Source organism: Pristis pectinata, chromosome 37, assembly GCF_009764475.1.
Source record: "Pristis pectinata isolate sPriPec2 chromosome 37, sPriPec2.1.pri, whole genome shotgun sequence".
In the NCBI taxonomy this organism is placed as follows: Eukaryota; Metazoa; Chordata; class Chondrichthyes; order Rhinopristiformes; family Pristidae; genus Pristis; species Pristis pectinata.
The window spans coordinates 7,290,151-7,304,049 of NC_067440.1; the positions used below are offsets into that span (position 1 = coordinate 7,290,151).

At 53.4% G+C, this 13,899-nt stretch overlaps 1 protein-coding gene across 3 annotated transcripts in view; it reads left to right on the forward strand.

Annotated features, from left to right (window-relative positions):
- Positions 1–13,899, forward strand: part of LOC127586687 (ephrin type-B receptor 3-like) — a 64,714-nt gene that overhangs the window by 12,887 nt on the left and 37,928 nt on the right. For all 3 annotated transcript variants that reach the window (XM_052044821.1, XM_052044820.1, XM_052044819.1), the window contains exons 2-3: positions 8,898–8,962; positions 10,672–11,344. In XM_052044821.1, the coding sequence (XP_051900781.1) occupies positions 8,898–8,962; positions 10,672–11,344 (738 nt within the window). The remainder of the gene's footprint in view (positions 1–8,897; positions 8,963–10,671; positions 11,345–13,899) is intronic.

Consider the following 13,899-nt stretch of genomic DNA (forward strand, 5'->3'; position numbering starts at 1 on the left):
AGTCGAGGGGAACTGTCAGAGGAGCATCATGTCCAACCAGGGAGGTCGTGGAGCAGCGTTGTAGCGTTAGCTGATTTGGAGGGTCGCTGGACAAGCACGCAAGCAACCTGTGTGATTTTAAGCGATGCGTTTGGAGAGGTTTGAGCTGGCTGGTGTTATTGTGAAACAGTACACCAAAATACTGCAGAACTCTGCACACAGAAAAAGAAACATCAAAGAGTATCAGTTACTCAGAGCTGATAAGAACTGATGATTAAGCAGGGGGGCTCAAGTCATACATCGGATTACAATTTATCTCTTGTTCTGGAGACTGGATTTGGGAATGAACTTCAAAGGGTTTGGTGACGTGGGTTTGCTCTGCGTCTAATCTTCACACTGCTCTGCAGCAGATACGGGAATGAAATGTGACTGCTTTAAGCTGTGTAGTTCGCTTTATTTTTTCATGCTTACATTGTTCAAACACAGGATGTGGGTGTCATTGGCATTTATTCCTCATCCCCAATTACCCCTTGAGGAAAGTCGGGGGTGGGGGGGGGTGTGGTTTGAGCACTGCTTGCAGCCCTTCTGCTCTTGGGGAGGGAGTTCCGGGGATTTAGACCCAGTGACGACGGAGGAACGGTTAATAAATTTCCAGGTCGGGAACCTGCGGGTGCTGCCTTGATCCTTCTCGAGGGGAGGGGTGTCGGGTTTGGAGGGGGGTTGCTGTCGGAGTAGCCCGGGCCAGGAACTGCAGAGTGTCTTAAGAATTAGGCCATTCGGCCCATCGAGTCTCCTCTGCCGTTTGATCACGGCTGATATATTTTTCTCTCAACCCCTCTTTCTCCCACCTTCTCCCCTTAACCCCCTCACCAATCAGGAACCTATCGATCTCTGCCTTAAGTACCCCCAATGACTTGGCCTCCTCAGCCCTCTGTGGCAATGAATTCCACAGATTCACCGCCCTCTGGCTGAAGAAATTCCTCCTCATCTCAGTTCTAAGGGGACGTCCCTTTATTCTGAGGCTGTGTCCTCGGATCCTGGATTCTCCCACTGAGGGAAACATCCTCTCCACGTCCACTCGATTCAGGCCTTTTGTAGACGGTGCAGCCACTGTGTGCCAGCGGTGGAGGGAGGGGGTGTTTGGCGGGTGGGGAGAGGGGTGGGTGGATGGGGTGCCGATCGAGCGGGCTGCCTTGTCCTGGGCTGTGTCGAGCTTCCTGGGGGCTGTTGGAGCTGCTCCCGCCCAGGGAAGTAGAGTGTGTTCCATCGCACTCTTGACCTATGGTGGGAAGCTGGGATGTGAACTGTACATATGCTCAGTCCCAGGGACACAATGTTTATACAGTGATAGGGTGACTGACCAGTTTTCTTGTCAGGACTAGCAATGTTTACAATATCTCTAGAGTAACTGCCTTTCAGTTGAAAGCAAGGCTGATAATGTGCTGTTTGAGTCAGTGTTTACAATCGATGGATTAACACTATCGTTAACGGTGGATTTGATAAGTGCAGGTGAGATGTTTGATTCTCCCAGCAGTTCCTGGTTCACCAGCAAACACAAAGTCACATCAACACCGACTGTTCACCAAAGACCAGGGCTTGGATCCCAATGTTTCAGTAATACAGATCCAGGGTATTGTACCTGCTTCTAGATCCGAGCGTTGTCTCTGAAGATGATTAGACTCTTGGTACTTTGTTCCCCACTGTTACACAGCGACAGACCTGTCCCCACCAGTACTGCACCCTGGTGTTACACAGTGACAGACCCGTCCTCATCAGTACTGTACCCCAGTGTTATACAGTGACAGACCCGTTCCCACTGGTACTGTACCCCAGTGGTATACAGCGACAGATCCGTCCCCACCAGTACTGTACCCCAGTCTAATACAGTGACAGACGTTGTCCAACTAGTGATCACTCGTGGGGTGTGTGGTTGGTAACTGCTGTCAGCTGAAGGAACCCTGTGCCTTATTCCAAACGCAGGGGACATCCTGTACGAGGGGTGTGTCTCCGTGCGGATCCTGAGGGTAGACTCCGCCTGTTCAAACCTGCCTTGGCCAGAGCAACAGTTCATTGGGAACGTCTCTGAACAGGGAGCAGTGTCTGTCGCTGTTCGGAATGGGTGGGAATGTTGTTTCCTCCTCTGCAGCCTCCAGTCAATGGAGAGTTGCTCAAAAGGCACTCGGGATTGTAAGCGTTCTCACGTATTCCCAATCCAGCCTCTTAGTGGTCCCTGAGCTCCCATTGTTCCGGTATCCTGCTACATGAGACTGTCAAATCTTCAGCTTGACTTTCCCACTTCAAGTTCCTCCTCCATGTCCAACTCTCCGCGCCCCTTGGTGTAACGCTGACACGCCCCGCGCCGCTCGGTGTAACGCTGACGCGCCCCTCACTGTAACACCGACGCGCCCCTCGGTGTAACACTGACACATCCCGTGCCCCTTGGTGTAACACTGATGTGCCCCTTGGTGTAACGCTGATGTGCTCCGCGCCCCTCGGTGTAACACCGACACACCCCTCACTGTAACACTGACACACCCCGCGCCCCTCACGTAACACCATGCCCTGCACTCCTCACTGTAACACCGACACACCCCTCACTGTAACACCGACACGCCCTGCGCCCCTCACTGTAACACCGACACACCCCTCGCCCCTCACTGTAACACCGACACACCCCTCACCCCTCACTGTGACACTGATACACCGTGACACTGATACACCCCACGCCCCTCACTGTGACACTGATACACCCCACGCCCCTCACTGTAACACTGATACACCCCATGCCCTTCACTGTAACATGCAGGCGAATGGGACTAGCTTAGGTGGGGATCTTGGTTGGCATGGATGAGTTGGGCTGAAGGGCCTGTTCCCTTGCTGTATGACTCTGTAACTCTAAGAGCAAGGGTAAACCTCTCAGCCCCTCAAGCCTGCCCCACCTTCCAATAGAATCATAGCATAGGCCTGTAACAGTACTTCTCTATGTTTAAAACTAGTGAAATTAAACCAGAGGGAGGAGACATCATTTATTAACTTACACAATAAGTAGGTCACAAATTGTTAAGGAAGATTGGTTCAAACATTTCTTTTCATGGGCTGTGAATCTTGCTGACAATGCCAGCACCTATTGCCTATCCCTAATTACCCCTGCACTTAGGAGTCAACTATACTGATGGGCAGGGAGTCACATATAGACCAGATTAAGTAAGGACGCTGTATTTCCTTCCCTGAATGATGTAAGTGAACCGGATTGGTGTTTATGACATTCCCATAGTTTTTTGATTGCTGCCATCGGGAAGCGTTATAATTCCCAATTCATTTAATTACTTGAATTTAAATTTCCCACTAGTCGCGTTGGGATTCGAAGCCATGTTGTACGGTCCAGATCCCTGCCTGATAGTCCAGGAACATAACCACTGCTGACGTGAGCAGGAAAATTTGCAGGCTTGCGGGGGAGTAAGTGTGGAAAGTTCCCTCAGTGAGCTAGCACGACTGCTGTGGTCTGAATGGCCTTGGTGTGCAGGGAAAATGAGTGAAGGTCTAAGGTGCAAGATAACGGCATCATCAGAGCTGGAAGGAAGGAGTGTGATAACCTGGGCTATTTTTTTAAAATACTTTATTACAAAATACAATCTACAATACTACAAAACTACAACAAACACAGAGACAATAACAGTGACTAAACACAGTCACTAACACAAACTAAATTAAATTAAAATATCCCCATCCCTACCAAGGATGGCACTTATCCCCTGCGGTGCCCAATGGTCCCAGAGCACCTCCGTGATACCCCTGGACACCGCAAATTCCCTCTCCACAGTTACCCGGGCACGGACATAACCCTGGAACACCTCTAGGCAGTCCGCCCAGGCAGCTCCTTCTGGTCCTTGCTTCCAGGACCCACGGATAGCCACCTTAGCCAGCCCCAGGGGCAAGTTTAACCTGGGCTGTTAGCTGAGACGTGTCAGCAAAGGTCAGGATCAGGAGAATGACTCCACAGTGAAAGACTGACCAGCAGATTGCAAACCGCTTGGATGTTGGCGGTTACTTCCCACAGAGTATTCTGCAGAACACAGAGGACAGAGTCCAGTGTTCACCTGGAACGCCCAGCGGCTCTCCTGTTTCTCTGCTTTGTCTCCCCCCTGACCCCCACACCCCCACCGATCTCACTCTATCAACTGAGTCACCTCTCCCTCCTTTTATCCTACTCCACCCCACTCCAACTTTCAGCTCCTCCTGAAAACATTTCTTGCTTTGGAAGGGAAACGCCACGTTGCAGGCTTGGCCAAACCGGCCATCCATGGGTCCAGGCGGCCGAGGGTTCCGGCCGGTCCTTCTGCCTGCCCCATCTTCCGGCCACACGTCTGCGTGCGGGTGTCCTTGGAGAGGGAGTGCGCGGTATCCGCGGGCACCCTGGCTGAGTTCCGCAATCGGTAGGCCCCTCGGGGCCGTGTGTGTTGTGGACAGTGTGAATGCGATTCCCGTCGGAAGTATTGCGGGTGTGTTTTGCAGTTGTTAGTTCTTTGCTGTAGTTATCTAGTTTGCATCTGCTTGCATCGTTTTTTTCTACTTTCTTGTATTAGTTATTGTAGTTTTGACACTGGATGTCCTTTTGTAGTGCTTTTAGCGAATAAACGTTTAAAACAAAAACCAGCATGTTGCAAGAGGTTTGGAGACCTGAAGCGAGGAGGTATTGTTGCAGTTATACCAGGGACGGTTGTGTCCACGCCTGCAGTACTCTGCGTTAATTTGGTTCCCTTTCTTTAAGGAAAGGATGTACTGGAATTGGAGTCAGTCTAAAATGGATTCCCTGGGCTAATTCCCAGGATAAGCGGGTTTATGAATCATTCAATCATACAGCACTAAACCTTTCTGCCCACCTCGTCCATATTGATTCTGATGCTTATCTACACTGATCCTGTTTGCCTGCGTTTGGCCCGTATCCCTCCGCACCTTTCCCATCCAAGTACCAGTCCAAACGCCTTTAAACGTAATTGTATCTGTCTCCACCATGTCCTCTGGCAGCTCGTTCCAGATCCCCACCCTCTGTGTGGGGAAAAATTGCCCCTCAGATCTCCATGAAATTTCTCCCCTCTCACTTTAAACCTGTGCCCTCTAGTTCTAGACTCCTTGGGGGCTGAAAAATAAGATACTGACTCTCTGCCTTATTTATGCCCCTCATGGTTTTGTAAGGTCAATCTATCTGTCAGTGAGAATGAACCCACAGTTGTCTATCAGCAGTGAGTAAGGAAGTTGGGCCTGTAGTTCTTTGGAGTTTAGAAAAATGAGGGGCGATCTTATTGCGGGTGTCCTTGGAGAGGGAGCATGCGGTATCCGCGGGCACCCTGGTTGAGTTCTGCACTCGGTGGGCCCCTCGGGGTCATGTGTGTCGTGGACGGTGTGAATGTGATTCTTATCTGAAGTGTTGCATGTGCGTTCAGAGGATGTTAGCGTTATTTTGCTGTAGTTATGTAGTTTGCTTAGTTTTTCTTCAATTTTCTGTATTAGTTGTAGTATTTTGACACTGGATGTCCTTTTGTAGTGCTTTTAGTAAACGTTACAAAAAAAAGGGGTGATCTTATTGAAACATCTCGGGTCCTGAGGGGACGTGACAGGGTCAGTGTGGAGATGTTTCCACCGGTGGGAGAGTCTCGGACGAGGGGACGGAGTTACAGGATTAAGGGGTCGGTCATTTAACACTGAGGTGTGTCGGGACTTCTCCTCACAGAGATGGGGAATCTCTGGAGTTCTCTGCCCGTGAGGGTTGTGGAGGCTGGATCACTGGGGGGATTTAAAGAGGAGGTCGGGATTGAACCCGGGTCTCTGGCGCTGCGAGGCAGCATCTCTACCCGCCACGCCGGTGAGTCGCCCACGTTGTTAGAAGTACGTATAGGGGAGGTGGATAGATTTTTGAAAGGTCGGGGAATTGAGGGCAATGGCACAGAAGAGGAGATGAGGCCTGGAGCAGATCAGCCATAGAGTGGCACAGTGGTAGAGCCGCTGCCTCGGAGACCCGGGTTCGATCCCGACCTCCGACACTGTGTGTGTGTGGAGTTTGCACGCTCTCCCTGTGACCGCGTGTGTCTCCGCACCCCCCCCCCCCCGGGTGCTCTGGTTCCCTCCCACATCCCAACTACATGTGGGGTTGGTGGGTTAATCAGCTGCTGTAAGTTGCCCCCCTGGTGTGTGGGTGAGGGGTAGAATCTGACGGGTGTTGATGGGGAACGTGGGGAGAAGATGTAGAGAATAAGATGTAGTTGGCTGGGTTAATGGTCGGCGCGTATTTGGTGGGCCCATGCTGTATCTGGCTATGACTATACTGGATTGAGGGGCGAGATTGCGTACTCTTGGCCCTGATGCTCCTGAGATGTTGGCCTCTTGCGGAACCCTGGTGCTCTTGACCTCTGATCCAAGCAGAACAATCCCAACTGCTCCTTATAAACTCCAGCATTTAAACGGATCCAGCGAGTTTCCTCCACACCCTTTTCCTTGACATCCTTCCTGTGCTCCGCTGCCAAGATGTGGACACAATAGTCTCCCTGGCAGTGTGTAACGATTTACTGGAATGTTGCTAAGTTTTAATGGTCTCAAAGGAGTTCTCCCACTTGTTCATTACTGTCCGCCTTCCTCAGAGTGTCTTAGAAGCATGATCATGCAGCGAAGAAACATATACTTGCCCACCATCCCATTGAACTGTAATTGCCTCAGATTTTGTGCTCCAGTTTGGACAAGCAAACGCTCCCGCCGAATTTTCCTCCCACGGCAATGCACAAAATGCTGGAGGAACTCAGCGGGTTAGGCAGCATCTGTGCAGGGAAACAGGCAGTCGGCGTTTCGGGTCGAGACCTGGCGTGGTCTCTCCTTGTTCCCTTCTTCCGACATCAAAACCCCAACCATTAATCCCTCTTCTCTATCTTCCCCCCCCACCAACCCCCCATCGGGCAGAAGATACAAAAGCCTGAAAGCACGTACCACCAGGCTCAAGGATGGCTTCTATCCTGCTGTTATAAGACTATTGAATGGTTCCCTAGTACGATAAGCTGGACTCTTGACCTTGCAATCTACCTTGTCGTGGTCCTTGCACCTTACTGTCTACTCGCACTGCACTTTCTCTGTAACTGTAACACTTTATTAAAGATGATAAAGATAAAAGACATCTTTATCAGTCACATGTACATCGAAACACACAGTGAAATGCATCTTTTGCGTCAGGTGTTCTGGGGGCAGCCCGCAAGTGTCACTGCGCTTCCAGCGCCAACATAGCATGCCCACAACTTCCTAACCCGTACGTCTTTGGAATGTGGGAGGAAACCGGAGCACCCGGAGGAAACCCACGCAGACACACAGGGAGAATGTACAAACTCCTTACAGACAGCGGCTAGAATTGAACCCAGTTCACTGGCGCTGTAATAGCGTTACACTAACTGCTACACTGTTATTGTTTTCCCTTGTACTACCTTGATGTACCGATGTGGTGAAATGATCTGTATGGATGGCATGCAAAACAAAGTTTTGCACTGTACCTTGGTACATGTGACAAAGGTAAACCAATTTACCGACCGGAAACTTTGCAAGTCTTTCACAGTTCCTTGGGATCAAAGTGAACTTGCTTCCCTTCAACTTTAGGGTGGTAGAGCTGCTGCCTTCCAGCTCCAGAGACCTGGGTTCTGGCGCTGTGTGTGTGTGTGTGTGTGTGTGGAGTTTGCACATTCTCCCTGTGACCGCGTGGGTTTCCCCTGGGTGCTTCGGTTCCCTCCCACATCCCAACGACGTGTGGGGTCGGTGGGCTAATCGGCCGCTGTAAATTGCCCCCCTAGTGTGTGGGGGAGGGGTAGAATCTGGGGGGAGTTGATGAGACTGTGTGGAGAATAAGATGGGATCAGTGTAAAATGGGTAGCTGATGGTCGGCACGTACTCGGTGGGCTGAAGGGCCTGTTTCTCTGTGGGACCGGACTGATTCAATCCAAAGGTTCATAGTTCCTGCAGAAATCTCCCAAATCTCCCTGCCGGGCAGCACCTGGCCTGTGCTAACCCGTGTTCCAACATGTACCATGTGGGTAACAGGAGACCGTCTCACCTCGCAAGCATGCACTCCGTCTGATGGGAGGGACAGGCAGGTTGCTCTGATCCCCTGGGTCATCCAGCTCGGGCTTCACTGCTGGAATGTGTTGGGTTTAAAATCCTCGCTCGGGAGGCGTGGAGAGGAAGGAATGTTCCTCCGTGCCCTGAGGATGTTGCATCTATGAAACTCGGCCTAGGAAAGGCAGTGGGTGTAGTGCGTGTAAGCTGCCTCGTGGTTCTGTCTGAGGTACCTGTCATACAGACCTCCCCCTGCCCCCCACTTCCTGCTCCCTCACCCCCACTCCCCACCCCCCACCCCTTTTCCTTCACTTCCTCTCACTTTCCCCTCTCCCCTTCCCCTCTCCCCCCTCCCTCCACTCCCCGCTCTCCTCACTCCCCCCACTCCCCTCTCCCTCCTTCCCTTCACCCTTTCTTCCACCACCACCCACCCCCCCCCCCCCCCCCCCACCAGTGAGGTCAAATCCAACACACAGGCAGTTGAATCACAGACACGCCCAACCTTGACCAACCACGGGGAGGCGGTGACGGGCCACTTCCCTCCACCACTTAGGATTCCAGCATCTGGACAGACTCGCAATAAGCGAGGTCTCGGTGCCGGGAACCAGGAGGAAATGGGACGGTTGTGAAAAGCCTCTGTCCCGCTAATGCCTTCGGGGCCCAGAGCAGACGTCCGGTCTCTCTGTGACTCCGCCCCCACAGACGTGGCAGTCTGCCTGGTCCCGGGGCAGCTGGGGATCGGCAATAAATGCAGGCATTGCCGCCGATGTCTGTGTCGGGAGAGCCAACCGAAACGGTGCTGAAAATCTTGTTTTTTTTTATTCCCCCGGTTGCCACAGAAATGTTGATGAACACAAGACTGGAGACAGCAGACCTGAAGTGGACGGTGTATCCAGAATCTGGGGTAAGAGTCAATGAGCCCTTCACCCCTCAACCTCTTCCTAGGCTTCCCCTATGGCTTGGAGCTTGGATCTGCGCGCGCGTGTGTGTGTGTGTGTGTGTACATATGTGTCTGTCTGTGTGTATGGAGTTTGCACGTTCTCCCTGTGACCTTGTGGGTTCCCCCCCACATCCCAACGACGTGCGGAGTCGGTGGGTTAATCGGCTACTGTAAATTGCTCCCCTCGTGTGGGGGGGGATTGAAACGGGATCAGTGTAAATGGGTTGGTTGATGGTCCGCACGGATTCAATGGGCTGAAGGGCCCCTGTTTCTGTCCTGCGTGACTCTGGAGAGACCAGAGAGGATGTGGTCACGGAGATCTGTGTGGGGATATATGGGGGCTGGGGTTCTGGTTAGATAGGATTGCAGTGCTGTGCAGGTATTTGGGAAGGGTGGGGGAGAAAGAGGGGATTGGTTCACCTCCCTCCCCCTCTGCCCTGTGTGGGGGTTGGGGTAAGAGCGTTACACGGGTTGTGGGTGAGGGGGTCAGGGTAGCAGTTTGCTGGGGGATGTGAGGGTTGGCCAGGGGTTGTGTTGATGTACAGATGTTGGGGGAGGGTTGGCAGTGTAGATGTTGGGAAGTCGGGCTCCACTTCAGTCGGGATTGTGCTGCCGTCCAGATGTTGGCTGTGATTCAGGGTTGGGCAGGAGTTGTATTGAACACACGTTGGATTGGGTGGGGGTTAGGGCTGAGCCAAGGTTGCCGTGCCATGCCGATGTTGGGCAAGGGTTGTAATTGGTTGTGGGTAGGGGTGTGCTGCAGATGTTGGGCGAGGCTAGGCAGGGGTCGGATGCTGTGCAGATGTGGAAAGGGGCTTGTGGTTTCTGCGGGCTGTGTGGTGGTGCAGCTGTTGGGCGGGGGCTGTTTTGCCGTGCAGATGTTGGGCAGGGGCTGTTTTGCCGTGCAGATGTTGGCTGGGTGTTAAGGCTGGGCAGCAGGTGTGGTGTTGAACAGGTGTTGGGATGAGGGGTAAGCGGGGATCGGGATGTCATGCAGGTGGTTACGTAGGAATTTTGGGCAGTTGGGGGTACGGTGCAGATGTTGGGCAGGGAATCTGGGTCCTGACTCCACCACCAACCACCCCCCCCCCCCCCCCCCCACCACCACCACACCACCTGCTCGCCTTTCAATGGGGAATGGTGCAGATTCAGTGGGGACTCTCTGGGTCATATCTCCCTTCCTCACCGCCCTGCTTGCTGCCCTGCGTTGGTGTTATGATTGACGATGTGGACCGGATGTTGGGGGGGGGGGGGGGGGGGGTTGTATCGCTGGGTCCTATCTCCCCTCTCATTAACCTGCATTGGTGTTATGATTGAGGATATGGACCAGATGTTGGTTGTGGGGAGGGGTGGTGGTCGCTGGGTCCTATCTCTCACCCTCCTGCTTCCCTTGCAGTGGGAGATCTGGGGGGTGGTCGCTGGGTCCTTTCTCCCCTCCCCATTGCCCTGCTTGTCCTGTGTTGGTGTTGTGATTGAGGATATGGACCGGACGTTGGTGTGGGGTGGGGGATCTGGGGGAGTTGCTGGGTCCTATCTCCCCTCCTCATTGCCCTGTGTTGGTGTTATGATTGACGATGTGGACCGGGTGGAGGGTGTGTTGGGGGTGGGGGGGGGGGGGCGCGCGGTTGGGGGATCGCTGGGTCCTATCTCTCACCCTCTCGCTTCCCTCGCAGTGGGAGGAGGTGAGCGGCAGCGACGACGAGATGAACACCGTGCGCACCTACGAGATCTGCCACGTCTTCCAGCCGGGCCAGAACAACTGGCTGCGCACCACCTACATCCCCCGGCGCAGTGCCCAGCGCGTCTACGTGGAGCTGAAGTTCACCATGAGGGACTGCGCCGCCATCCCCAATGTCCCCGGCTCCTGCAAGGAGACCTTCAACCTCTACTACTATGAGTCGGACACGGACTCGGCCACCCAGAGCTGGCCGGCGTGGATGGAGAACCCCTACGTGAAGGTTGACACGGTGGCAGCAGAGTCGACCTTCCCCAACAAGCAGAGTGGCCGCGCCAACACCAAGACAGTGAGCCTGGGCCCACTGACGGCCAAGGGCTTCTACCTGGCCTTCCAGGACCAGGGGGCCTGCATGGCCCTGCTCTCCGTCCGCGTCTTCTACAAGAAGTGCCGGGCCACTGTCGTCCGGTTCGCCTCCTTCGCCGAGACGGTGACAGGCGCCGAGCACACCTCGCTGGTCATCGCGCCAGGCACCTGCGTCCCCAACGCGGTGGAGGTCTCCATCCCGCTCAAGTACCACTGCAACGGCGACGGGGAGTGGATCGTGGCTGTCGGGGCCTGCACCTGCGCCCCCGGATACCAGCCTGTGGAGAAGGACACGGCTTGTAGAGGTGAGGGCAACCCGCTCCCACCCCTACCCCACCCACCTCCTGGTGCTGGGGAGGGGGCTGAGGGTGGGGTGTGGCGGGAGGGGGAACGGGTAGGGTGTTGGAGGGATTGGTCGGAGAGAAAAACACAGTGATGCTGGAGGAACTCAGCAGGCCAGGCAGCATCCGTGGAGAAAAGCAGGTTTCATGGGAGTGTGCAGGTTGGGGAGGGAGTTGGTTTGAGGGAAGGAAGATATGGAGGAGTTGAGGGGGTGATGAGGGACTGAGAGAGGGATTAGTCGGAGGAAGTTGGGGAGGGAATTGGTTTGAGGGACTGAGGGAAGGGGAGAGATTGGAGGGATTGGTTCGAGGGACTGAGGGAAGGTGGAGGGAGTTCTGGGGATGCGATGAGGGACTGAGGGAGGTAGTTGTCGGGTTTAGTTTGCGGGTTGGGGAGGGAACTGGTTTGAGGGAGGGAAGGTAGGGAGGGAAGGTATGGAGGGGCTTTGAGGGGTGATGAGGGAATGCAGGAAGTGGGGATGTAGTTGGATTGATTTGAGGGATTGAAGGAATGTGGGGAGGGAGTTGAGGGACTTGATGAGGGACTGAGGGAAGGGGAGGGAGTTGGAAGGTGAGGGAGAGGTGTGGAGAAGGGCATTTCCAGTCTGAAGCCTGGGGACCGAGTCCTGGCCCCCAGTGCCGGAGTGCAGTGATCCCAGAGATGGGATGGGGGGGGGGGGGATTTGCTGTCCATGGGATGGGGAAGAGTGGGATTGGGAGCCAGCGTAGGGCTGAACGGGAGTGGCGGCCATGAGTCTGAATCCGTCGCCCTGACGACCTGCCGCCTCGACGAGCTCAGCCCCGTTCCCCTCACCTGCTGATGATCATCACCCTCCGCCTGACTTCTGGGAAAACGATGAAAGGAGTCAGAGGGAGAGCAGGATTAGGCTTGCAGCGTGTCTGAAGGCATGCATGGTGTCATCTCTCGCTGTCTGGGTTGGCAGACACTGACTAGCCAGGTTGGCAACAGACGAGAGGCTGATAGCAGCCACTCCCAGCCTGAGTCAGTGCTGTACAGAGAGAGAGGGAGAGAGAGAACAGACCCTGAGGCGTTAGGATGGGCAGACAATCCTCCCTTCTGTCTTCCATGGCTATCGAGACACGGGCTTGATGAGGGACTGAGGGAAGGGGAGAGAGTTGGTGAGGTGTGGAGAAGGGAATTTCCCGTCAAGTTTGTAACTGGATCCTACCGGTAGCAGATCTTGGTGGGAAGGTGTGAAAAGCCTCGTCCAAGTCAAGTTTATTGTCAGATGCACGAGTCCGTGTGTGCACAGGGGAAATGAAAAACTTACTTGCAGCAGCATCACAGGCACAGAGCGTCAGAGGCACAACATTCACAAGAAAAACATAAGTTATACAAGAAATAACACGATTAGAACAAAAACAAAGTCCATTGTAGTGAAAAGTGGTCACAGTGTTGCTATGGTGATTAGGGTTGTGCCGGTTGGTTTAAGAACTGAATGGTTGAAGGGAAGTAGCTGTTCCTGAACCTGGTGGTGTGGGACTTCAGGCTTCTGTACCTCCTGCCCGATGGGAGCTGCGAGAAGATGGCATGGCCCGGATGGTGGGGATCTTTGGTGGATGTTGCCTTCGTGAGACAGCGCCTCCTGTAGATGCTTTCAATGGTGGGGAGTGAAATGGGATGTGTGCAGGAAGTCAGAGAGAGAAATCTGACAAGTGATGCACAATCAGGACAAAGACATCTTTCAAAAACAAAAGCATGTTGTATTATTAACAGAAGGGCAGAGAGGAGCAAATGGAAATCAAAAATTGCAAAATGCTGGAAGCACACAGCAGGTCAGGCAGCTCAACCTGCTGAGTTCCTCCGGCAGATTGATTTTGGCTCCAAATCCCAGCATCTGCAGTCTCTTGTGTCTTGCTTTGGTTAAAGTTGTCTCAAGGTGTTAAGTGGAACCAATAGGAAATAAAAACAGAGAATGCTGGAAACACTCAACAGGTCAGGCAGCATTTGTGGAGAGAGAAACACTTAACATTTCAGATGAGGCACGGTAGCGTAGTGGTTAGCGTGACACTACGGCGCCAGCGATCGGGGTTTGATTCCCGTCGCTGTCTGTAAGGAGTTTGCGTGTTCTCCCGTGTCTGCGTGGGTTTCCTCCGGGTGCTCCAGTTTCCTCCCACATTGCAAAGATGTACGGGTAGGTTAATTTGGGTTTAAATGGGTGGCGTGGACTCGTTGGGCCGGAAGGGCCTGTTACCACGCTGTAAATAAACTTTAAAATTTAAAAATCTTCAGAGCTGAGAGAGGGAAATAACATTCTGGGTACCAACAAAACTTTGGTGAAACGTGGAGACTTTCTCTGAGTGTGTTAGGTGGGGTAAGGTAGCATGGTTGTGTGGTTAGTTAGTGAGGTGGTTCTGTTATCTTAACACATGTTCAGCAGATTGGATGATCTAGAGAGAGGGAATAGTAAAAGGATGTCAGGTGGAAATAGTTCTTATACATAAAGCTTGTAGAGCCGCTGCCTCACAGTTCCAGAGCCCCAGGTTCGATCCCGACC